Below are 27,507 nucleotides of genomic sequence, written 5' to 3' on the forward strand. Positions count from 1 at the left end.
AATTCTTTGTAGAACTAAAAGAGGAAAGTTCTTTACCATCTGTCTTTTTTGACTCTAATGAGTCAGTTACAGAAAAACAAAAACGATTAGATTCGTGTGTCAAAAACTACATTACTAAGGCTGAAATTATTTGGATGCCTAAAAATGTGGATAGTAGTTTTTCTCAATGTTCAAATGATAACTTAAGCCATGTTTTTACTGCTCTGTTTCCCGACAGTGCCATAGCCTCTCAATTTCAGATGGGTCGAAGCAAAACTTCAGTTTTGTTAGAATTTTTGAAACTGTCAGACATATATGTCTATTCTTTTGATGAAAGTTTAAATGAGGTCACTCAAGCTTCTGAAATATATTTATATATTAGATTCTAATCTAATATAAATATCCTAATATATTTATATATTAGGATATTTATATTAGATTCTGGGATGTTCATAGAAATCGTGTAAATCTCTGTTTTTTATCAAGTTTGGATCAAGTTTTTTAGGTTATACAACACATTAAGACTTATTAACTCATTTCAAGGGTATTGTTAAAAATTTGGAAATAAAAACGCTATACCAAATATCAATGGATGGTCCCAATGTCAATCTAAAATTTTTCAATCAATTCAGTACAAGTTTGATTGAAACTATTTTTTATTTTACATGATAATCCTGCAAGGAGAGAAGACTATAACTCTGTTACTGGTTCTTTTGTCCTCACTTCTGCTCAACAAGGTAACTACTTCTACTGTACTAGCTCCATTCAAAACATGAATTCACATGCTTAAGACAATCAAGTTTTTGCATGACATTTAGTTACTGGCAATTATAGTAAGATAAATAAAGTTTGTTGTGAAACATCTGACTCGCTGACTGATATAAAAGTGTTGACAAGAGAACCAATATGACTAATTATGATTTAAAATGTTTCTACATGGTATTTGATTTATATTTTAGATGAGTTACAAAAAGATGGTTAACAGGTTGATCGAAGTGTGGAAAAAGTTGAAAAATTTATTTTCTTTCTGGAATGCTTTATCTAAATCCAAATAACCAAAATGTAAAAGCTATGTGATTAAAAAAAGCACTTCAAGATCATGTAATGTTTTCCAAGTTACATTTCTTTTCTGAACGAATACCAGACAGGCTGTCCAATCATTCCATTTTTATACTTTGATGTATAGGAAATAATTATAAAGTTGTATGAAGTTATTGTAAAATCAGATGTCCTTGAAAAATGCAGAAGCTGGAAAATGTTGAAAGATCTAGATCTTTCATTGACTATTAATAAATTTGTTGTTTCAATAGTGAAAAGTTTTTGTGACAAATCTCCATTGAATTATTCATTGATAAGAGCATGTAAATATGAAGAGTGGATGACTCGTCGAGTACATTACCGTTCATAAATATATAAAGATCTAAATTATTGCAATAATATGAAGAGTGGATGACTCGTCGAGTACAGTACCGTTCATAAATATAGGAAGATCTAAATTATTGCAATAATGATTGACTGAAAAAAATTGAATTTTATCTGAATTGAAGTTCACCAGCCACTGCGAGCCCCATGCTGTAGCAGAATTGAGATCCTTTTCAAGCTCAAATGCCCCCTCCAAGCAATCAGAGAGTGTTGGCTTCTTATCACGACAAGAATACATGGTAGTATCATCAGCAAACAATGCCACCTTAGATGTGAAAATATCTGGAAGATTGTGGAATTAAAGATTTGCCCTTATCATTGAAACTATTAAAGATTCTCCAGGAGTCACAAGAGCCTAATTTTTGTAACAAAATACAAGGTTTCATGGCCTGAAGATTGCAGGCAATTGACAGACAAACTTTTTTACAATGGTTTCTAGCTACTGCTAGACAATAAACAGATGTCTGTTTTCTGGAGAATTGTTTTGCTGATAGATATGGAAGTAACATGGAAGTAATATGGAAAATAGATATGGAAGTAACAGTTTCGATTGGCAATTGCAGCAGCACAATGTGAGGAAAACCATGGACAAGAGTGAGAGTTGACCTGGAATCGAATCACAAAGAAAGTTACAGAAAGAGTCCCAGTCAGCTTTTAGGTAGTTGTAAGAGGTACAATGATAGGGGGATTCAGATGATGAAGAAAAATGAGGTAATAGTTTTAGAGAGACCAAACTGTGATCAGAAGCACCTAAGGGTGAATGTGGAGAAATTGAACACTGACAAGGATCAGAAACAAGACATAAGCCAAGTGGAAAAGGTAAATGATTCGGGTTGCCTGGAAAGCGAGTTGGAAAGTTGACTATTTAGGGATTGAGAAAGGCAAAAGTTGTGGGCTTTAATGTCTGCAGAGTCACTGACACTAGAGCCAAGCCACTCAGTGTGATGAGCATTAAAGTCACCAACAACAACAATATTGGCTGATGGATAAAGAGAGAGGGCTTGTTCAATATGATCAGAAATAACATCAAAAAGAGTGCAATCTTGAGGTGAAGGAAAGCAGTATAGAACAAAGAGAAAGGCAATAAGTGGTGCTTAACGAAAGCACATAAAAAAGAATAGTCTGTGGATTCAAACCTAGTTTCCTGACAAATGGGTGAATTCTTACGAATGTAAATGCCCAGACCAAGCATGTGGCTATTGGAGTCTTTACGAATTAAAGGAAAATAATCATCAACACTAAGATCGCAAGATGAGACAGCTGAACTCAAATTAGTCTCACAAAGAGCAAGTAGGTCTGGTGAACTTTGCAAGAGATAAGACTCAACAAAAAGAAAAGTTACTCCGAAGACCACGAATATTAGTGAATGATAGGTTTTGAGAACTTAGACTATTCTTTTATGTGCTTTGATGATGATGGTTTTTTGTGTTTTATAGTTTTTGGTATCTTTTTGATTTTTAAATTTGTTGAAGAACTTGACTCAAAGCATAGATAGTACTCAGAACACTGTCTTGCCCAAGCACTTGCCTTATCACTATTAATAAACTCTAAGTCGTAATAAAGGCTCCAAATATGGCCTTGAAAATACACACCAAAAGTACAAACAGGGACACCATCGATGCGCAACATGGCACTGTTAATACTTTGATGTTTTTCAGCTGTTGATGGAATCAGCCTCTCTGAGAGCTACCACAGAGTTCTGGAAACCTGACTACCAGCCGGTCTCAGTACCATAAAACTGAGTTTTAGAGCTGTACCCTCATTAGGAGATAATAGAATGAGTTGCCTAGTCATAAAAACAGAGACACAAGCAAAACCCATGCATTGAGTCAAGAACATCCAGCATTCAACATCCTAAATTGGAAACAATGTATTAAAAATACATCTGCACCAGCCTAATAGATGAAGAAGGGGTGCGAGGCTGGTCAATTGAGTTTGATAATGCTAAAAAATTTGATAGAGAAGACAGAATAAGAACAAGAAGTGATTCATATCACATATGCCGATATTAAAAAAATTGAATAAAAAAAGTTAAGGTTGCAAAAAAAGCTATTTTAATGATGGAAAATAAGTTCACAGAGTTTATAGAACTTGCAGAGAAAAAAAGTGACCTGAGTTACGTTATGAAAGGTTTTGGATTAACAAGAAAAAGTATTGAAACTGAACAAGAGGTTGAGTTTATAGAAAAATAAATTGAAGAACTCGAACATAAGAAAAAAAATTGCTAAGTTAGTTTTTATTAACAAATATAAACAAATGTTTTATTTTATTTCAGTATATCTTAATGTTATATTATCTTAAGTTGTTTCTCTTTAAAAGTTTTCTGATTTTGTGATTTATTGAGAAATTTTGCAATTTATTAATCTTAACTAAGATAAAAAATGCTTTAAGTGGATTGTGCCTTCCATAAGAGTTTTTTTAATATAATAACTAGAAACTTGGTAAGCCTACAAGTAGTTCTTTATTTAAAATATTTATTTGTTAGATGTCATGAATGTTTTGTTTTTGTTTTTTGCTTTTTTAATTAATTCAATTAATTTAATTAATTTTTAGTTAATTGCTTAAATTTCTGCCTCATTCATTGTTATGACTGTCTTTTCAGAGTTTCATTAAGTTTAATTTGTTTTAGTAATTCTGAAATTTGTTAAATTAAAAAAAATGGGTTGTTTAAGTCCTTGCTTTTGTTGTCTTTTTTTCTGAATAAATAATTCTCAATGGTGTTAAATATAGTATTTATAGTGTTGATGCTTTTTAATTTATTGCAGTTTTTTTTCAATTATGTAGCAGTACACAAATTTATGTAGTATTTAGTTTTAGATTACATACTTTTATGTTTATAATTACAGTAATTATCTTTAAGACAATTTTTGTATCACTTCGTAAATATCATTAATGCTGGAAAATTCAAGTGCTTTTTTAACACTGATGCTCAAAAAAGATATGGGTTTCAGCAACAAATCCTAGAAAAACATATCTAAATGAAGTAATAAGTGCTGAAATTTTTTAAAATTTTAAGTGGGCACTATGGATTTGCCTTTATTATAGACACTGTTAAAGATTCTCCAGAAGTCTGGGAGCCTAATTTTTTAAATGAAATACGATTTTTTGGTGATCTGATTTTTGGTGATCTGATTTTTTAATGATCTGACCAAGGAATAGAATAAATTAAATTATTTTGTTTACATTGTTTAGTGCGATTTTTAACTTATACATATTTCAGAAATATTATTAAATTTTTTAAATTTACTATTAAAAAGATGTTAATACAACTTGAAAGATGCACATAGCAATATATAATTGATATACAATACAAAGTTTTTTTTAAATGTCCTCTTTTTGGGTAGAGTCTAATTGATAATGCTATCCATTTCAGAATAATGAATACCTCCAATTATATTGTTCTCCATTTTGGACTAATTAAAAACTCCATTATTGTTGTTTTCCGTGTTGTACTAAGGAAAAACTCCAATAGTATATTACATGTTAGATTAACAAATGACTTTATTAATATTGTTTTACATTCCAAACAAATAATATTGTTCTCCATATTTAAAGTCCATGTTTTTTTTTTTATTCTATTATAACAGGTTGTGATTAATTTTAGAAAAAAAAACTGAATTATGCTCGAGTCCACCAAAGAAAAAGTTCAAAAAAGGTAAATGGTTTTTATCTTTCAATAGATCATTTATTTCTTTAATATTGTGAAGTATTATTTAGTTATTGTTAAATTGTTTACAAGTTATTATCCCTTTTAAACTGTTATATATATAAAATTAATTATATAAATCTTGTATTATTATCCTTTAAACTTTTAACTGGAGCAGTTATCTATTGCTTTTACTAGTGGTTCTAATGTTTTTGGTGGCAGATGCAGTTCAACAATGTTCTAATTGTTTTTGATGACCACATTTTCAGTTTTGTCTAACACTTTTATATTATTCTATACTTTAAAAATATTTAATTTTTTTTGGCTATTTAATTTGAAGTGTGAGACCAGCTGTCAGAATTCACTTTTGCAAAAGAATAGGTAAATCTCTTGAAAAATATTCATGAAAAGTTAAATACTTATGTTAGTTTCTTTATATAATCTAAACATAAACATAAGTTTATTAATGATTATCCCCTGTTAATGCTGAGGTCAGGCTGAGCTCTGATGCTGACATCAGACAGCCATCATTTTTGTCTGTATGGAATTGAGTTGGACTGACATTGGCTAGCCAATGGTATCTGTGGTGATTTTGAACGGAATAAAATGATGAATATCTGATGTTGGGACCAAAGGATCCAAAATCGAGAAAAAACTGAGTCGAGAAAAATCGAGAAAAAACTCCGTCGGAGTCGAGAAAAAATCGGAGTCTCGATAAAACTTTGTTATAGATTAAAAAATTAAACTATCTAGTTGATAATTAAGCATTGTTCTTATATTTATTTTTTTTAATTTATGTATTTTGATTTATAATTAATAATAAACTTTTAAAAAATTTATGTTTATATATTTCTTAGTACTTAGATATTTTTCTTATCACAATCTTTTAACGAACAAGTTATATCTAATAAATGGCTTTCTAAACCGGCATTGGTTAGGAAGAAGGCGTGAACTTTCAGTTAAATGCCCTTCCGCGGTGCTCTGTAATAAAGACTTCTTGGGGTACCTATAGTAAAAACTAAAAAAAAAAAATTTAAAACAGTATTTATTCTGAAGATCTTTTAATATAATATTTAAAAAAGATGAAAACATCTATCATTTCATCAAAAAGCGAACTACGAAACTTTGTGACAAATCTGGAAGACGAGGAGAAAACTTTTTCTGCTTCCGAGAAAGTTGCTTGAATTCTGTGGATGGCTTGTTCAAATTTCAAAACTGCTTCTGATTTCACACCAGTTACTTCGTATTCTTTTAACTGATCGGTGAAGGTCTTGACTTTTTTTGGCTTTTTAGCTGTTGATTGATTTTGATATAAAACTTCTTGAATTTCGGCAAAAAAAGATGTAGATTGTGATGGTTCTTCTTGTTTGCTTTTAGCGCAATCATCTGATTTTGTTTGAAGACTATTTTCTTTTGCTGCAAATAGTTGATCAAATAATTTTGCAGCATAAACTTGAATATCTTTTTTAGAAGCGCAAAAAATGTGTGGTTTTTATTTTTAAAAAAATCGGGATTGTGCAAATAACGACTCAATGATACCAACATAATGTTTTTATGATTTTCGTATCTGGAGATTAACGCCTCAGCAAAATTAGAACTGATGTTAGTTTCTAGTTCCTTTAATTTCCTTACTAACGTTTCCATAACGATGTCACACTCCAAAATTGTTGTATTTGGTTTTTCCAAGCAAACTGCAGCGTCAGCAATGACTTCCAATAAGTCAAACAGCGATTTTAAGAAATCTAAGACAATTTCATCTAACATGTATAAGCAGTTTAGTTCTTCAAGTGTTTTTTTTACAGCTTCTAAGCAATCCAAAAATCTTTTGATCATCTGAAAAACACTGTTCCATCTAGTGCGGTTGTCGAGCAACAGTCCTTTGTCATGCGAAGATCCGTAAATTTTGTGTATTATTCTTTTAAGAACTTCATATTGAAACGATGAATATTTTAAAAACTTAATTAGTATTTGAAGTTTCTGTAAATTTTTTTCGATATTTTTTTCATATTCAATCTCATTCACCAAATATTCAATAAAAAACTCTCCTTCAGTCTCTCCATCAGTTTCCGTTTCTGTTTCAATATCCGATTCAGTTTCTTTGTTCACAGTTTTGCGACAATCTTTTTTAGCGTATATCAAATCACAAACACTCAAATGAATTGAATGATTCTGGCAGATTTGATGTTAAAACTTAAATATGGTACCCAATTTCACCATCCAGCTACAGCCATTCGTAGTTTTACCTGCAACATCTTCATCATCTATACCGAATTCTTTTAATTTTTGCATTATCAAAATGTTTAATGTTTCGGCAGAACAAGGAGTTGGCAATCTTACCATTACTAAACAATATGTTCTCTCGTGATGAACATTTAAATTGTAGTAACTTTCACCTCTATTGCTACACCATTTGTCACCTGTTAGTCCAAATTTTTCTCCTTTTGCTTTCAATGTAGCCAATTCAGCTATCATTAAAAATTTGGCTTCAGCATGAAACATCTTAATTTTTTCTGAAATTGTGAACGCTGACTTGGGCAAGCTATACCCATAATTTTCAAAAAGCATTCTAAGTGTTTCAGATTGAGTTATGGACCTAATCGAATATCCATCAAGAGCTGTTAACTTGGCAAGAAGATAGTTTAACGACATCTTAGTCAAAACTGGTCTAACACTGGATGGTTTTAAATCTATTTTCTCGCAACTTTTAACGTGACTAATTAGGCCGTTTGTGCTGCTTCCTGGACAAGCGATTCTTTTATGGCATTTTTTGCAATCTCCGTATTTCTTATCATTTACCACAACTTTATCAAAGAATTTCCACGCTTCCGAAACCATTTTTTTCTATAAAAGAAAAAATTATCAATTTGACTGTGATAGATATTTGTTCTTAATTTTATTTTAATTGTGATAAGTTATCACATTTTAAGTTATTAATTAAGTTATTTATTCTAATAGGTAAGTATAATGAAACATTAATTATTATTATTTGTTATCAGTGATAACATTTATTACATAATTTCGCCACAATGCACAGTGGGCCGAATATTAGACTTATGGTGGACAAAGTTATTTTGTTTTACCTAAAAAGCACAAAGTGAACTATTATTTGCATATCTTTTGAAAAAAGTTCACCCTGCCATTGAAAAATTGATTTTGACATAAGTACTACTATGTATTCAAATGTATTTAGAATGTCAGTCATGTAATGCAATAATTTTTCAAAAGAAGAAGGTGCAATTTGTCTTTATTTTTGCATGGCGAATTCATTTCCTTCATTACTTTGATTGATTTCCTTCATTACTTCTGGTGATCTGTAGTATGGATGGCTCTCGCTTCCAGTGATTTTTCAAAGAGCTCAAGGCCTTTTTGTATGGATTCAGTACTTCAGCCAAGTTATTAAAGTCGTTTTTGTTGTGCAGTTGGTCTGTAAACCAATGGTCTGCCCAGCCATACGATATAAATCAAATTAAAATGAAGGCCAGGATCGCTAGTATAGCTCTGGAATTCCTCCTTGCATTGCTGATGTTGGGTAATTTCTGAAACCTGATCAATGGAAAATGTCCCTTTTCATCAAAAAATTGGAACACTCGAGTGAGATTTAATAAAAATTTCATGTCATCTCTCTAACCTGATGTTTTATTTCGTTATCAAACTGTGTTTTCAGTTGTTCGTACTCCTTCAACAGTTAAGATACAAATGGATATTTGATGTTCAGCGATTGTGTTTTAGTTCCAAGTTCTTCATCCATCGCCAAACGGAGGATTCTATCTAATACATGATGTTGACAACTGATAAACTGAGGTTTGTTGACGCATTTCTCTGTGAATATCTGTTGCAATATTACAATAACACAATTCTTTTTTCCAGTGTTAACGCTGGTGGTATCTACGACAATCATCTGTATTGAATTCCGTAGGTGAAATTCATTGAGGACTTAAGAAATTCCTTGAGCAATAGTTTTTCCTCTGCCATCTACCAAGCCCAGGACATCCAATTTGATTTCTCTTCTTTCATTTTTAACTAACAAATCAAGATGCAATGTTGTAAGTGATGTCATGGAGATGAAAATAAGCAGTTGGGTGGTGTTGAATCAGCAATAAATGTGGTTGAGCTGTGATCAATTCAGGAAAATTTCCACTATTTAAAGATCAAAGAAGAATTAACAAATGACTTGATGGTGTCATTGAAATTCAAAAGGAGAAGGAATATTGTTCCATTTTTACCAAAGATAAGGAAGAGTCACTTGTCTGTTATATAAAAAACAAGAATAGGTAATACGCATGATTGCAGGGCTTGTGATGAAGAAAATCGTCAAGCGTGTTAAATCGCGCTCGTAAAATTAGAAAATGTTTTCATCGAGCGTGATTACGTGCGCTCGAAATAACGTCGGCGAGCGCGATCATGAAAATTGCTGAAGGCGATGCTCATAAAAAGCTTTTTATTTTTTTATATCTTTTTTTATTTGTTACATAATTCTTTCGTCAAAAAATGTTTGAATTAGTATCACGCTCATGAAACTACTTCAACGAAGTAGATTTTTATACTTCCAAACTTCTTGTATATTGTCAGATCGCGATTTTATTTTTAACTATTTATATTAATAAAAAAATAATATCAAACAAAAACGCAACTTCTTATTGATTTAGTATTGAAGTATAATTTAGTGTTTTGATTCGTTGTTTTGATATATGCATTTTAAAATGTTACGCGGTAAACTTAATTAACGGTTAATGGTTTTTATATTTTTTGATATTTTTTATTCAAATTAATTATTTAATTTTTTTCTAAAATTTCTTTTTTAAATTACGTTTTTTTAACCTTAAAAAAATAACACATAATTTGAAATAATAATAAATTAGAATAATAACTTTCCATTTAATAAACGTTGACGTTATTACTTTGTTTACTTTTCGAATGCGATTGCGAACATTCTAAACAACAGAATCGTTTTAAATTTGAGTTAAAATAAATAATAGTTAATAAAAAAACCTATACTATAAACAAAAACTAATTTTAAAAATTACTCTATTATTAATATTTATTTTTATTATAAACGATGTGTGGAATATTACAAACAATAAATCAAATAAATCTTACTTGATATTTTCACAAGATTAAAAATACTCTAAATAGATTAAAAATAAAGTTTTAATTTTCTTATAGTGGTTTTCTAATTTTCTATTCTTATTTTATTTGCGCATTTTTGTATTCACATTGTGTTTCCACGTGCACATTCCATAATAGAAATTAGTGACTATTAACGACTTCAAACTGCTCATTCATTACGTTAGTGCAAAAGAGAACGACGTAGTGCTTTTTATATTTTATATTAGTGCTTTGATAATAGTATATCTTTAATAAAAAATCTTTTTTAAATATTTTATGAAAATAAAAACATAATCCCGAACTATTGGACGAGCGTTATTTTATACGCTCGTTATAAGCTGAACGAGCGTTGTTTATCGCGCCTAGAACGTTTGAAAATACCGTTTACGAGCGCGTTTTACGAGCGGAGCGCGATCGCGCTCGCTTCATCACAAGCCCTGTGATTGACAAATAAAGCTATTTTCTTATAAACTGTTTAAGTTAAAAGGAGTAAAATCTTTGTTTTTTATGATTATTGCATTAAAAAAACTTGTAGTGTTTAATTTTTTGGTATTGTAATTTCAAAAATTTATTTAGATGCCTCAAAGATTTAAACAAGTCAGAATTGACAAAGACAATGTTGAATTTTTTTGGGAGTAAGAAAACAAGCATGTAGAAACCTTAGATCACCAAATACTCTACGAGTACTCCCAATAAAGAACCATTGCAGATCTTATTGAAAGTGTTGGGATGCAAAATATCAAAAGTATATCACAAAAAAGCAACAGGGAATTGTATCTATAAATCTTGCTCTTAACTGCACAAAAGAAATGGCATGTAACCATCTTAATGAGTTAGCTGAAGAACTTATAAAAAGTAATATTTCATTGATGCAAATACAATTTCATAAATCAGTTAGATGTAAATGTATAATAGGGAGATACCGCCTGACTTTTCAATCATGATGAAACTTCCCCAGTTTGTAAACTATGGAGTTGATGGTACTCCAAATGGTTTATTTTATACTGGGAGAGCAAAAAGTTGTCAAAAGATGATAATTGAAAATAGGGAATGCGTAACTATACATTCTTTTGTTTCCATTGGGGGATCAAATATTCAATCATATTAAAGGAAAAGGGATTAGTGCCCACATGGCTCCAAAAGAAGCAGTTAAACAAATTCTAAATCTCCACAAATGACAGTATGACAAATCAGTACACAAATGACACAAATGATATATCAAACATTTGACCACTATTTAGAAAAAAACAATATAAGAAGGCCTGTTATTCTATCTGAAGGTCATTCTTCAAGATTTAACTGTGATGTATTGACATATATGATAAGCAAAAATATTCAACTTTTCGTCACTCTACCTGAAACAATTGGCATTACTCAACTACTTGATCAAACCAATCAAAAATTGCACTCTGAAGACAGAAGTGCTAAATCTACACTTTGTTCTTCGTTTATGATGATCAACATGGAAGGTTTTATCCATATACCTGCAAATTTATGGCTAAAGTGGACATCAAATCAAATAATTATAAATGCAGGTTAAAAAGTTGAAATTTCAAGTAGAGGACTCAGTCTTGAGTGAATGCAGATAAGTTCTTATGAGCTGGGCTGTGTATTAATGAAAATACTGATAATAATCAATCATCAACAGCACTAACAATTTCATCTCCAAAAAATATTTAATATGGCTTAGCAAGCTATTGGAAACATAAATACAAAGGTGCCATGAAAGCTTATCAAGTAATATCTGATAAATCAATATCACTTGAAGAAATACCTAATGTCAGAGTTACCCAGGTTCACAGCTCAATAAATGGGGAAAAATTATTAGAAATGGTTTCATCAATAAAGGAAGACAAAAAGAAAGACAGAAAGGAAGACAAAGCCAAAAAGTAGTAATTCGATTAACAGCTACAATTAAAGCATTTTATAAATGGAAGAATTTACATCTGTGTTAGTGCTGCAACTAAGCTTCGAAAATGTTTGTGTTGCCATTTTAAAATCTCCAAGTAGTAAGGCATAATACTGTGGTAAAACAGGTTCGAAACCAATTATGATCAAACCATTTTGTGAAAGTGGAACCAAAAAATGCCTTCAAATTGAATCTAATGAAAATAATGTTAAAGACCTCTTATATCTGATTCTTTGCTGAATAAAACATATCATTCTGTTTTTGCTGATTTTGGATTTTAGTTTATATAGATTTTATTTTTATATTTTTTGTTTATTAAATTTGTTTTTTTTTAAAGTTTGTTAATGTTATAATTTATTTTAAATTTTTAAAAAGGAATCAATGAAGTTTATTATATAGTTTTTTTAAATTGGTACCTCAAAATTCTAGGTGAAGTACCATAAAATCCTAGGTTATTTGAAATGCGATTTTGAGAAAATTGGATTTATTCTGTGCACGTATCTTTTTAGCACTGTTTTTAGAGTCTTGAAGCAGTGTTTCTGATAATGTTTCTGCAAACTTACTTTCAGAAGGTCTTGAAAAATTTTAAATTATTAAAAATTTTTTTTCAAGGGCTAGACTTTCTTCTAGGTCTTTTTAATTTAGAATGTTTTCTAAGGATAATATATATATTTTTTTCTTTACGACTTAACATATCTTTTATTCTGATTATACAAGGGTATTTAATACAGTATTTAATATTTTATACAATATTTTAAAACAGCATTTAATAGAAAAATTCGGATTTTATGTTGCTTAATTTAAAACCTGACCTTCTGAGGTCCCTTTACCTGTATAGTTTTTTTTATTTACATAATTTTTTTATGTATTGCTTTCTATGAATAAATGTATGTTTAAACAAAGCATATTAAACAGTTTAAATAAGAGTTATTCTTGTTTTTTTCCAAGTATGTAATCATTTACTAGCGCGTATTTAATGAAAACTTACTTTACAAGTTGGTAAAAAAACAAACAAACTATAATTTAACTTGATGTGCGCATTTATTAGGCTATCATTAGAATTAAGTTGTTACTTTATTTAAAAGAGTTTCTCATATTATTATAAAACTTAGTAAAGATAAAAGATTATTATTATTCCCAAACATAATAAAAATATTGATTTAAATAATTCTTTTAGTTTTTTGAATTTAATTTAAGTTGATTTACATTTTAGTGCTTTAGTTTTAGTCAAGTTCTTTTTATTTCTTCCTCCATTAGGATTTCTTTCCTTTTTTTTTAAATAAGTCTAAATAAGTTTTTCAGTGCATTTTTGAAATGTTCAAACTTTAAAACAGCAGTGGCCAAATCGTCAAAACAAGTTATTATTTCCGTTGTTATATAATTCCTGACCAAGATTGCTTTTGTGCCAAATCATGAAGCTGTTCCATGAGAAGTTAATATTTTGTAAAAAGCAATAATTTATTTTTTGTTTGAAAATAATCAAAAATAAAACTAAAATGGCGGTCTTGATTTACATTGTTGGCACCAGATGAAAGTTTTGAAGGCAATGGCGTTAATGAACCTGGTAATTTGAAATTATTATTAACTTTACCAAAATCATATAAAAATAGTATCATATATAAAATATTTAATATTTTTTATATTTAATGTTTTTTTAGAAAAAAAAAGTAACAAATAAAATAGCACTACTGTTCTAATAAATTAAGAAAAAGTATTTCATTCAATGTTAGCTCTATACTGCACATACATAATTCAGATATTTACCTTTTGGTGAAATTTTCAACACTACACAATAAGAAAAAATCTGTTATATACAACGAACTGCATCTGTCACTTTTGCATTTGCACCAACAGGTTTTCCGTTATGTTAACGGATTAAAATTTTAGCAGATTGAAGTTCTGATATACTGAAATACTGATATTCTGATATACTGAAATACTGATTTATTCCGTTCGTGCAGCAAACAATTCGTTAAAATGAATTATTACACTAAGTGGCTTTTGCTGTTTTGGTAAAATAGAGAGTTTACTACATCATCATATTGAACATTTTATTATTCCCTTTATTAAAATTAAAAAGGAATTAAGCCAGATAGAACTGAGATTTCATTACAAAATAGTTTTTTAATATATAGATTATTTTATTATGATATTTAACATTTGATACAAACAGTACTTCCTATACAAACTAACTTGATCGGGAGATATTTTTAGCAAGCTTGAAAAATATTTTAACTTTTAAATTGAAAACTAGTTAAATATTTATAATAATTTATTTCAATAAAAAAACTTTCAATAACAATAAAAATTAAAAAATTAAAAAAAATATATAAAAGGTTTTTCAATATATGTTTTATTAATACAGTTATTATATATAAGGTCAAAGAACATTTATATAAAAAACACAGACATGTATACAATTGTTACTATACTAGGTTTCAATTTTTAATACTGTTGTAAATTCGTGTGTGGGCACATCTCAATTTCAGCAACCTGTTGTTGATTATTTAAAGATAAACAAACCTTAAAATACAATAAAGAAAGTATTGAATATAAATGATATACCATAATACATAATGAAAATAAATTTTTACTAATAACTTTGTAAGGTTACTAAAAAGGCTACTAAAAACCCTGTTTTACTAATAACGCTTTATTAATAACCCTGTAAGAAACATTTGTTGCTAATTCTTTATTTCTAAATTGGGAATAAAAATTATGTTATTTTATTTTATTATGTTATTTATTTGTTCTACATTTCAATTTGTTAAAGAAATATTAAATGCGCTACAAAAGATACCTGCTAAGTAAAATGTACTAAAATTTTTACACACATCAATAATTATAAAATTTTTACACATATCAAGAATAAAAGAAAAAAAAGTCTCTCACCTTTTAATTTAATTGAATAAACGTGTTAAAAGTAGTAATATTAGAGTTTAAATTTGATACATCATGCCTAAATGCCACATGTCTAAAATAGCAAGTTCTATACAAATATAAACAAGCAATATATAAACTTAATTGCAACTAACATTAAAAAATTGCAAGTTTTTTTTTAACATCTTCGCTTCCAACAAGGCTGCAAGCAACCACTAATTAGAGTTGGAAGTTACTGGAAGAGAAAAGATGAAAACTGTAGAGCAAGATAACGATTGACAGATGACTTAAAGGATTGCAAATTATATGAATCACGAAAGCAATATGAAGGAAGCGAATTCCGAAGAACTGATGTTCAAGGAAAAAAACTAGACGAATAAGAGTTTTTGGAGCACTTAAGAACAGTCACAGAAAAAGGATGACACTTAATTGAATGACAAGTAACATGAGAATGAATATTAGTAGAAGACACAAGAGACACTAGCTCTTCAGACCAGTGCCCATTATAGTATTTGTAGAAAAGAGAAAGAAAAGCAACATAACGACAATGTGATAATGATTGGAAGTTGGCTGCAAGAGCAGGTCCAACTATGTTTACAATGCGTTTTTGCACCTAAAAGAGAAAGCGCATCATTAGAAGATCTGCCCCAGATATGGCAACAGTATTCCATACAAGGCAGCTTTTTAGATTTATAGAGATAGAGAATAGAATCCGGAGTAAGAAAGTATTGAGCTTGATAAAGAGATGCAACCTTAGAAATTATTGAGCTTGATAAAGAGATGCAAAATTAGCAGATGCTAATTTTGCAACGGATTTGATATATGGTTTCCAAGAAAGATCGGAAGTAAGAGTTAATCCTAGAATATGAAGAGTGGCTGACTCGTTGTTAATGTAAATTAAAAAGAGTATAGGGCCAAGGATAGAATCTTGAAGAACCCTGAAGTTACAGTATAAGAAGAAGAGTGTTGTCCATAGAAGACAACTTTTATACTATGATTGGAAAGGAAGGATTCAATAATTTTAAAGATGTTACCAGATACACCGTAAGAAGAAAGCTTATGGAGAAGACCAGCGTGCCAAACTTTATCAAAAGCTTTTGAAATGTCAAGAGTGATGGTCTTAACCTCTCCACCTTTATCTAATGCACAATAAAATCTATCAGTTATTACTGTTAGCAAGTCAGCTGTAGAATGAGAAGATCAAAACTCATATTGAAAGTAAGTTATTAGATTCCAGAAGAGAAATTAAGTGTTTGTTAATTAAAGATTCAAAAACCTTGCTTATGATAGGAAGAAGGCTAATGGGACGGTACTTAGACGAATCCGATCGCTCACAAGAATTTTTAAAAAAAGGGATAGCAGATGCAACTTTCCAGCAGGCTGGAAAACAAGACTCTGATAAGCACTTGTTGAATAGTTTTGAGAGTATAGACTACAGCTCCGGAGAACACTTCTGCAAGACAATAACAGGTATGTTGTTCGGGCCAGAAGCTGTAGAAAAGTCCAAGCAGGAAATCACTTTAGATACAGAAGCTGAAGTGATACGAATGTTTGACGACTATATATCAGGTAGAACGCAACTAGTGGAATCAAGAGATGATATTGATGAAAAGTCAATATCATCTCTTGATTCCACTAGTTGCGTTCCACAAACAATTCAGCTTTGTCTTTAGGTGAGGTGACAAAGTCTGAACCATACAAGAGAGGTGGAATTAAAGATTTGCCCTTATTATTGAAACTATTAAAGATTCTCCAGGAGTCACGAGAGCCTAATTTTTGTGATGAAATACAAGATTTCATGGCCTGAAGATTGCAGGCTTTGACATTAGACAAACTTTTTTGCAATGGTTTCTAGCAGTAATAAACAGATGTCTGTTTTCTGGAGAATTGTTTTGCTGATAGATATGGAAGTAAAAGTTTCGATTGGCAATTGCAGCAGCACAATGTGAGGAAAACCATGGACAAGAGTGAGACTTGACCTGGAGTCGTCGAGAGGGAACAGAAGATTCCATGCCAGCCTGAATCCACGAAGTTATGTAAGAAGCACATTTGTTGACAGGAAGACAAAAGATTTCTACCCAAGGGCCATCACAAAGAAAGTTACGGAAAGAGTCCGAGTCAGCTTTTAGGTAGTTGTAAGAGGTACAATGATAGGGGGATTCAGATGATGAAGAAAAATGAGGTAATAGTTTTAGAGAGACCAAACTGTGATCAGAAGCACCTAAGGGTGAATGTGGAGAAATTGAACACTGACAAGGATCAGAAACAAGACATAAGCCAAGTGGAAAAGGTAAATGATTCGGGTTGCCTGGAAAGCGAGTTGGAAAGTTGACTATTTAGGTATTGAGAAAGGCAAAAGTTGTGGGCTTTAATGTCTGCAGAGTCACTGACACTAGAGCCAAGCCACTCAGTGTGATGAGCATTAAAGTCACCAACAACAACAATATTGGCTGATGGATAAAGAGAGAGGGCTTGTTCAATATGATCAGAAATAACATTAAAAAGAGTGCAATCTTGAGGTGAAGGAGAGCAGTATAGAACAAAGAGAAAGGCGATAAAGTGAAGTGGTGCTTAACGAAAGCACATAAAAAAGAATAGTCTGTGGATTCAAACCTAGTTTCCTGACAAATGGGTGAATTCTTACGAATGTAAATGCCCAGACCAAGCATGTGGCTATTGGAGTCTTTACGAATTAAAGGAAAATAACCATCAGCACTAAGATCGCAAGATGAGACAGCTGAACTCAAATTAGTCTCACAAAGAGCAAGTAGGTCTGGTGAACTTTGCAAGAGATAAGACTCAACAAAAAGAAAAGTTACTCCGAAGACCACGAATATTAGTGAATGATAGGTTTTGAGAACTTAGACTATTCTTTTATGTGCTTTGATGATGATGGTTTTTTGTGTTTTATAGTTTTTGGTATCTTATTGATTTTTAAATTTGTTGAAGAACTTGACTCAAAGCATAGATAGTACTCAGAGCACTGTCTTTCCAAGCAATTGCCTTATCACTATTATTTAACCCTAAGCCGTAATAAAGGCACCAAGTATGGCCTTGGCAATACACACCAAAAGTACAAACAGGGACACCATCCATGCGCAACATGGCACTTTTAATACTTTTTTTAAATAGCTTCACATTTAGTCAAAATGTGAAGCTATTTAAAAAATGGCAAATTAAACTTACTACAACAAACTTTTTATCTATGATTTAAATGTGGTATAAGATAGTTGCTTTTTAAAACTTTATCATTTATAAATAAAGAACTATAATGTATTGATGAGTCTAAATCAAACAAACAAGATTTAAAAATATAATCTACAGAGAAAGCACTTTATAAATTCTTTTGGAAACCCTTTTTAATAAAAAGTTCTATTTGTTTTTCAACGGATTTGAATATTTAATTCATTGAAAAACAAAATTTCAAAGAATCTGTTAATAGTTAATTTTACTCAGTTAATTTTGTGATTTTTGTTTATGAATTACTTTGTTAATTTAATGGAAAAAAGCAATCCATTGCTTTTTTTAACGTATTGTTTTTAGAGTGTACATAAGGTGTTGTTCAATTTTAGCAAAAAAATTTAGGTAATGTTATAATAGGTCATTTTTTTAATGTAGGCAATGATTGATCGTTGATAGTCCCTTATTTCCAGCACTTGTATATATATAAGTGATTATAATAGTAATAGTTGTATATAATTTAGTATAAAATATTTTATTATTGTATATAATTTAATATAAAGTATTTTAGTTTTTTAGTATAAAAATATATTAAAATAAAGTGTTTAATTTTAGTATTAGTGATGCTAATAACAATATATATATATATATATATATATATATATATATATATATATATATATATATATATATATATATATATATATATATATATATATATATATATATATATATTGAAAGATAATATAAATTACATCAAACAACATCTAGTGCACTAAAGAATTATAAAATGAAAAGCAAAATGATTTTGTCTTTTGAACCAAGTAATAAATTTCCAAAGTGGAATCACTTCTCAAAGGAATCCAATGGTTCATTTCACTTTTCATTTGACTGAAAAATAACTATATTCCTAAATTAAATAAAAATTTTAATTCATACAAAAATTTCAGTTTTCATTATCTTTTTCTACAGAAGTTTTGCTTTTTACTGTATTTATAAAAAGTAATGAAACCAAAATTATGGTATCGGTTCAAATTTATAGTATCGGCTAAAACTGATACCGTTACAGAATTTCAGTTGATTGGTAAAAAAAGTATTCAGGTAAATAAAATCATTGTGCATCTTTATGTCCATATAATTTGTAAAGAAAACCATTGTGCGACTTTATGTCCATGTAATAAAATGTGATGTGAGCTTGCATATAATACCACAAATACAGTTTAACACATGTTTGCAGCAAAATGCAAAGCTTTCTAACTGAAAATAAAATATTTAATATAAAATATTTAAAATAGTTTATTTATTTTTATCATTATTATTTTTAATATAGATCATCTTTTAATATTTTATTTTAAAAGTTTTTATGAAGTTTTGATAATTAATTTTATTTGAGTTTAGTTATTTGAAAATTAAAAAAAAAAGTTACTTTTTAAAATATTTTTTTTGTTTTAATTTCATACCTTTGTTGTTGTTATAAGAGAATTTTTTGTGAATTTTCTTTTAATTTAATTTCTTTAAATGAATTTTGTTGTTGTTATAAGTTTTGAAAATCTTTTGTGAATTTTCTTTTCTTTTCTTTAAATGAATTTTGTTGTTGTTATAAGTTTTGAGAATCTTTTGTGAATTTTCTTTTAATTTATTTTCTTTAAATTTTCTTTAAATGAATTTTGATGCAAGCTTTTTTTAATATTAGTTTTTTTTTAATGTAATTTATGAATTCCATTTTAAGTTGTTGCTAGTGGCTACAATGATGTTATTTCTATTGATGAAGATTGCATAAGTAAGGCCTCCTCTTCACCACCAACAGACACACATAATGATTTTCAGGTAAAGATTTCTTCTTTTTACATAACACTTTTTTCTCGTTTTGAAGAGTTGTAGTAACTAAAACATGGCAACAATGGTAAAACATGGCAGCAATGTTGCTGCAACTTCTACTATTTCCTTTCACTAATACTTCTTTTTTCTAACTAAATAATTTTTATTGTTATTGTTGTTATTGTTATTATTATTGTTGTTGTTATAAAATATAAAATTTTATTAAAAATTAGTCTTCCAACTCAAATAATAACTTGAACGAAGAAAAAACATTAATATTGAGGATTGAGAAAATTGAAAACAAAATCAAAACAAATAAAGAAGAAAGTTCACCAAAAGTTGTTGAAAAAGAAAGAAAAGAGGTTGAAAAAAAAGCAAGGCTTAAGTAAGTAATTTTACTAAAACACTTCAAATCTTGTTTTCTGTTAAATAATAAGCAGGTTAAATAAAAAATAATAAATAATAATAAGCAGGTTAAATAAAAATAATAAATAATAATAAGCAGGTTAAATAAAAATAATAAATAATAATAAGCAGGTTAAATAAAAATAATAAATAATAATAAGCAGGTTAAATAAAAGTAATAAATAATAATAAGCAGGGTAAATGAAAAATGTTCTGCAACTCTCTTATTCATAAAAACATTTTCTTTATTTTATAATTTAATAATAATTTTTATTAATTGTAATATATTTTCAAATTAGTATTTACTTGATTTATTATTTTTGGATGATTCGTAAAAGATAAAGGTGACTATTTAAACATTAAACATTTTCATATCAAATATGAGCACTTATTAGTTATCTTTTGGTTTATAAAGGAGGAAAAAAATATTTTTTGTTTATGGACTTTTTAAATTTTATTGTTTTGTGTTTTTATTTTTACTATTAAGTGCATTTGTTTGTGTGTGACTGTAACCATAGTCTTTTCTGTTCTGGTTTTGTTGTTTTTGATGATTTTTTATTTTATTTAATTTAACTTAAATGTAATAAATTTTAATTTAAGGTCTGTTTTAAATATTTAAACAGACAGAAACTTTTAAGATTCTAAGAGATCACCCATAAACCAATAGATGTTTGACCATTAGTGCTCTTGTTTTATGTTGCTGCTGTTTCTATATATATTAATTTCTGCATGAAGCAATGAAGTCATTGATTGAAAGAAAATTTTTGAACTATTTCTATATAATGGTTATAATGACACATCTTGATCATAACATTAAAGTTATGATCAAGATGTGTCATTATAACCATTTATTCTCTGTAAAGTAAACACAACTTGTCTCGGTACAGTGGGGATCCCAAAGTAAACACAACTTGTCTCGGTACATTGGGGATCCCAAAGTAAACACAACTTGTCTCGGTACATTGGGGATCCCAAAGTACCAAGGCAAGTTGTGTTTACTTTACAGAGAATGATAAAAAAAATGTTTGGGCAGAGTTTTTTTTAAGTAAAACAATATAATAAATGTATACCAACAAAAACAAACTTTGTTGTTTTACTCGAAGCTGGCCGTCTCCACAGTAGCAATTCTCTCGGAGTCTTTAAAATATACGCCCCATTCTACAGACTTTATTATTTATTCAAGCGCGTTTAATTCCAAAGAGTTTTAGTAAATGACGTCATTGCAGAATTTCCATAAGAAATCCTAAAAAATTTTTTTTAGCAAATTATAGATTATTAAAGAATTTGTTTAGTTACTTATCATTATATAAAAGTTTTTTGTTTTAATCATAAATTACTATAGAATTTTTTTAGTTATTTCAAATCATTATTTTTTGGTTATTTTTACTAAGTTTGCATAAAAATAATAATAAAATATTTCAGACATTTTAAGCTTGTTTGTTGCTGTAAATTATTTTTGTGTTCTATTTATTGTTATTAAATTATTATCCGTTTAAAGGTTCTGTTAAAAAAATTATTTTGAATTTTTTAACCTTATAAAAGTTTAATTAACAGCATTTAGGGATTGTTCATATAGTATGTACGCTTGGGTGGGGGAGAGGAGGTCTGCAAAAAGCATATATTAGATGGAGGGCAGGGGGTCAATTATAAAAGTACGGAGACACAAATGTAAAAAAAATATCATAAAATGTTGGGTAGGTAGATTAAGAGCATAGATAGTTTTAGGGAGATGGAGGGTACTCAAAAAAACTATAGCAAAATGTGGAATGGGAGGGAGGAGAAGGGTCGAAATTCATGCATACGTACATTATGGACGACCCCTTATTTGCTAAACGGGTTACATATATTCTTGAAATACTTATTTAATCAAGCGAGATATATTTAATAAAATTTGTTCTATAAAACATGTATTGCTTATTTTGTTTTATTTTTAAAATTAAATAATTACTGTTAAAGATTGCATAAAAAATGTAGTATTATTGAGTCAATTTCGAAATCGAAATCGTTTAACAAAAAACCTTCATTGTCAATTTTGCTAGTTTTTTTGATAAAAGAAATGTAAAATACTTGCCAAATACAACATATAAATTAAGAAATATTAAACATAATGTTTTTTTAATGCGCGCTTCAACACAATTCAACATTCTGTCTTGAATTATTGCCATAAAACATTATTTATTACTTTAATTAATAAAAAGCTGTCTGTTTCATGCTCTGTTATACATTGATGATCTTTAGAAAAAACTTTTTTTACTTTACACAGCCATTATGTACAAAAAAGTTAATTTTTGTTATTATTACTATTATTAATACTGCGCACATCAGCTTATATTATAAAGAATGTTACTTAATTTGTAATACCTGAGGTGATATTTATTTCCTTTATTTAAACGCAACAAAGACATTTTTTTTGGCATAGTTTTACAATATCCATATTTATACTATTGTTCAGTGCCAACACTTAAATGACTTAACTTTGACGTTTTAGCAATATCAAATTTCAAATTTTCATAGCTATGATACGATTTTCAACTATTTTGTTTCTTTTATCCATACAGGCTTTTTTTGTCTTTTTTTTAAAGAGGTTCGAACCGGTATGGAGTTGCCAACATTTTAATCGTTTAGTTATCAAAATCCAAATGCAAATCATCAAAATTTATCAATTTCCACTAAATTGACATACTTAATAATATTTTCTAACTATAAATTAAAGAATTTGGCTATTATCTTTAATAAATGATTTTGTTTACCAAAATTATTAATTAAAAATATAAAAATTTTTTAAATGTCATTTTGATAGGAGAACAAAAACGTCATAGCAATAAACAGCTTAGATAAACTAAAAAAAGTTCGCATTACTTACATGAAAAGAAAAAAAAGATTCAGAATATATAAAGTGATCAACGACTTTTTTACATATTTATTTTATTTTAAAATGTAATATAAAAATCCTAATTTTATTTGGTTCTCGCGCTCTTTAAAAAAACATTCTTATGTTTAGCTTCCTGTAAAATTTATAGTAAAGTCATACGGTTGATATTAAACGCTATTTTAAAAAACAAATAAAACAACAAATAATATCGATTCAAAAAAAAAATTCTACAATGACGTCATTTCCTAAAATCTTTGGAATTAAATGTGCTTGAATAAATTTTAAAGTCTGTAGATTGCGGCGTATATTTTAAAGACTTTGAGAGAATTGCTACTGTGGAGACAGCAAGCTTTAAGTAAAACAACAAAGTTTGTTTTTGTTGGTATACATTTATTACTTTGTTTTACTTAAAAAAATTCTGCCTAAACTTTTTTTTTATCATTCCCTTTAAAATAAGCATAACTTGTCTCGGCACTTTAGGATCCCTTTAATGAAAAATAAATAGTTTAAAACTTTAATTTAAAATAAATAAATTTATGTTGAAGTTTACTGTTGATAAAATTACTTATTAGAACTTTATTAAGTATTATTAGAACTTTATTAAAATTACTTAATAAATCTTTTTATAAATACTTAATAATTTACAAAATCAAAATTTTTTATTAGATTTACATTTTAAATATATATATATATATATATATATATATATATATATATATATATATATATATATATATATATATATATATACACGCAAACCCTTATTCCAAGGGCTGTATATATTTTATATATATATATGTATATATGAATATATGTATGTATATATATAATATATATATATATATCTATATATATATATATATATATATATATATATATATATATATATATATATATATATATATATATATATATATATATATATATACAGCCCTCGGAATTAGAGTTGGCAATCGGCAATGACGACCTAACTGCCAAACTAAAAGTGTTTGAAGTCAAAATATTTTTGCTAAACTGATGCCAACGTCTAACCTCAATTTTCCTATTTCCAAGTGCTGTATATATTATATATATATATATATATATATATATATATATATATATATATATATATATACATATACATATATATATATATATATATATATATATATATATATATATATATATATATATATATATATATATATATATATATATATATATATATATACACAACGCTTGGAACTAGGAAAATAACGACTAGTCAAAGACTGCCTGAAATGACTTAAGTTGCTATTTTGACCTTCTAAAATGAATTCTTGCCAGTCATGTTTGAATGGTTGAAAAAAAATCAGATTTTTGAAAAACAAGGTTTTACAAATAATCATGATGTAATTTGGAAAATGCATTTGCTAAAATTTCATAAAGTCATTTCATTAATCACAGTTTTTCAAATGAGCAGAGATAAAAAAATATTTTATACTTCTGCTCATTAAAATTAGAGATATAAAATTATTATTTAAAATTTTTGTACATAACTAGGAACATTTTCTCTACCAACGGTACTTTTTTTTATTTTTCATTCTGTCTTTTCATTCATTTTTTTTGTAGCTTTTTCCTGCTAATGAAATGCCATTGCAATGAATGTATTATTTTTGAATAAATTTTAAATTATTGATTGCAAGTTTACTGATTTTTTTTCTTTCTATTATTAAATACGGGTATTCTTTTATTATTGGGTTGACATTTAAAACATCAAATGTCAGCCCATCTTAATGAAGGCAAATAAAGAGATAAACATTTTCATTTTTCAATATTTATAAAGTTTCTTTTAGTATTAAGTATTCAGTTTAAATTTTTTTTGTACAAAATTTGTTTTGATAAAAAAAAAAAAAGTTCCACATTAGATAGTAAGATATTTAAGCGGTAGTGGTGTAGTGGTAAGAGCGCTCGCTTTGTAAGCAAGATGTTCGGAGTTCGACTCCCACCACGTCCCTGGAAGTACCGCGCTCAACTTAGTTTCTCCGCGCAGCGGCCTTGCTCGGTAAGGTTCGTGTTTCGGAGTTAAAGAGTTGAGAGAGGGTTGCACCACAAAAAAAACAACTAAAAAATAAAAAAAGTTAAAAAAAAAAAATGAGTATCCTCCTCGACTGTAGTGGCCCCCCTCGGGCCTTGGGGAGGTGAATAATCTAAAAAAAAAAAAAAAAAGATTAATTGGATTTTTTCAAAATTCTTTTTTTAATTGAATGAAAATCTGTATGCGCTAGCATAATTTTAAACAAATTAACATTAGCAGGTAAATTGAACGATAATTATTTGCGAGTTTGTTGAAATGTTTGTTAATTTTTGAGCATTAATTAGTTATCTGAGTAATAGTTCTTCATAATTTTGTTTGTTTTAGTTATGAAAATGTATTACTCAGATAAAAATTTAAACAAAGGAAAAAATAAAAATTTTGAACAATCAAAAAAAAAAACAATTGACTGTCAATTCCAAGTGTTGTCCGGTGAAATTGACTGCTCGCTTTTGATTTTTTATTATCCACGCTGTATATTTATCTGTATCAGACTTTGTGATAAAGTGGGAGTGATCGCTCCGCACATGTGAAACACGCCTGTAAATGGCCTTCCATATGCGACAATTAGCGCTCGCTAGTTTTGTTACGAGAGTAAAAAATTGCGCTCGTCTGAAGAACTTGCAAGAGAAAATAATAAGTTGATTTTATAAAAAATATTTTTGATAAATTTTTTTTGCTTAAGTCAAAATGTTTAAACAGAGTTTGTATATTGTTAAATAAAGAAGTTATATAATAAATTACATCACGCATAAATTGAAATCAAAAATCTCAGTGCAAGAAAGCCAATGATGAACTTTTTCATACTTTCTGCTTAATTGTACCCTGGTTAAGTTGAACCATTCTCTAACTCGTACAGTTTTTTTGGGTCCATTTGACTACAAACTTCGCCTAACTACGGCTTTTACTTTGAAATGCATAAAAGTCCATGTAATAAAATATCAAAACTTGCAACACTTCAATAAAAATTCCAAACTTAAAACTTAGATGCTTGAAAGTTAAATAACTAACATAATTTTGAAACATTTTTTATGCTTATATTATATGCAATATTTTCATGCTTTGATTTTGTACAGATTCGATCACATTCTATTTATTAATGACTATTATATTAAAAATCATCAAATAAAGTTCAAACCTATCAAATGCTTTTGTGTCAAATAAAATTTAATAAACTAAATATTTTCACTGATATTTTTTTAATTATTTTTAGGCGCCAACCTTGCTTTGTTGCTATGGCAGAATGTTTTGGATCGTTGTCTTGTTGAAAGATGAAGTTAATTCTGAATCTAAACTACAAGCAGAGGGCTTTAAATTTTGCTTTATATGTCTATATACAAATTGGCGTTCATTGTTGATTCAACGAGTCAATTTGTCAGCTCCTCGCCACACCATTGATCCCCACACCATGACATTTCCACCACCATGTTTTACTGTCCCTCTCATGCAACTCAATTTGTATGCCTCACCTTGTTTTCACCAAACTTTTTGCTGTCCATATGATGAGATCAGGTTAAATTTGGATTCATCACTCTTAATTACTTTCTTCCAGTACTCAATAGTCAACTATTTTGCAAATAATAATCTTTGTTTCATATGTCTTAGAGTCAGGAAGGATTTTTTGCAACATACTCTATCATGAAATCCTTGCTCTCGAATTCTATTTTGGATAGTTTGAGCTGAAATCATGATTTTGTGGTCGTTTTTAATTTTGTCTGCAATCTTTTGAGCAGCTTTAAATCTGTTTTGCTTGACTTGTAAGATAATGTTTCTATCAATGGCAGCAGATGTTTTTCTTTTACGGTCTCTTCCTGCTTTATTAGTTGTAGTCCCATTTAAATTGTACTTTTTTATAATGTTGCCGACTGTTTGAAAAGGGATTCCAGTCTGCCTGTTATTATTATTATTATTATTATTATTATTATTATTATTATTAACTTCTCTGTAGGTCTTACCATTGTTTATCAAATCCACAACTAAGTTTCATTGAGAAATCGCCCAATGTTGTTTTACAATGTGCATGTTACTATAAATTAATCAATTGTATTCAATTAATAAAAATTCACGGGTTACGTATATATTTTATGTTACATATGTAAATATCTTATGTGTTTCATATTTAAATATAATTTTAGACTTTAACTTACCAAAATTTTTTTTTTTTCCACAAAAATTCAAAAAAATATTAAATAAAATTTTCATGCCAATAATTATTTTGCTTCCAATATAACACC

At 28.5% G+C, this 27,507-nt stretch overlaps 1 protein-coding gene across 2 annotated transcripts in view; it reads left to right on the forward strand.

The window, feature by feature from the left end:
* Positions 1-27,507, forward strand: part of LOC100206623 (chromatin assembly factor 1 subunit A-B) — a 95,505-nt gene that overhangs the window by 6,410 nt on the left and 61,588 nt on the right. For both annotated transcript variants that reach the window (XM_065816801.1, XM_065816802.1), the window contains exons 2-4: positions 5,006-5,056; positions 19,852-19,949; positions 20,174-20,325. In XM_065816801.1, the coding sequence (XP_065672873.1) occupies positions 5,006-5,056; positions 19,852-19,949; positions 20,174-20,325 (301 nt within the window). The remainder of the gene's footprint in view (positions 1-5,005; positions 5,057-19,851; positions 19,950-20,173; positions 20,326-27,507) is intronic.

This window comes from Hydra vulgaris, chromosome 13 (assembly GCF_038396675.1).
Source record: "Hydra vulgaris chromosome 13, alternate assembly HydraT2T_AEP".
NCBI lineage: Eukaryota > Metazoa > Cnidaria > Hydrozoa > Anthoathecata > Hydridae > Hydra > Hydra vulgaris.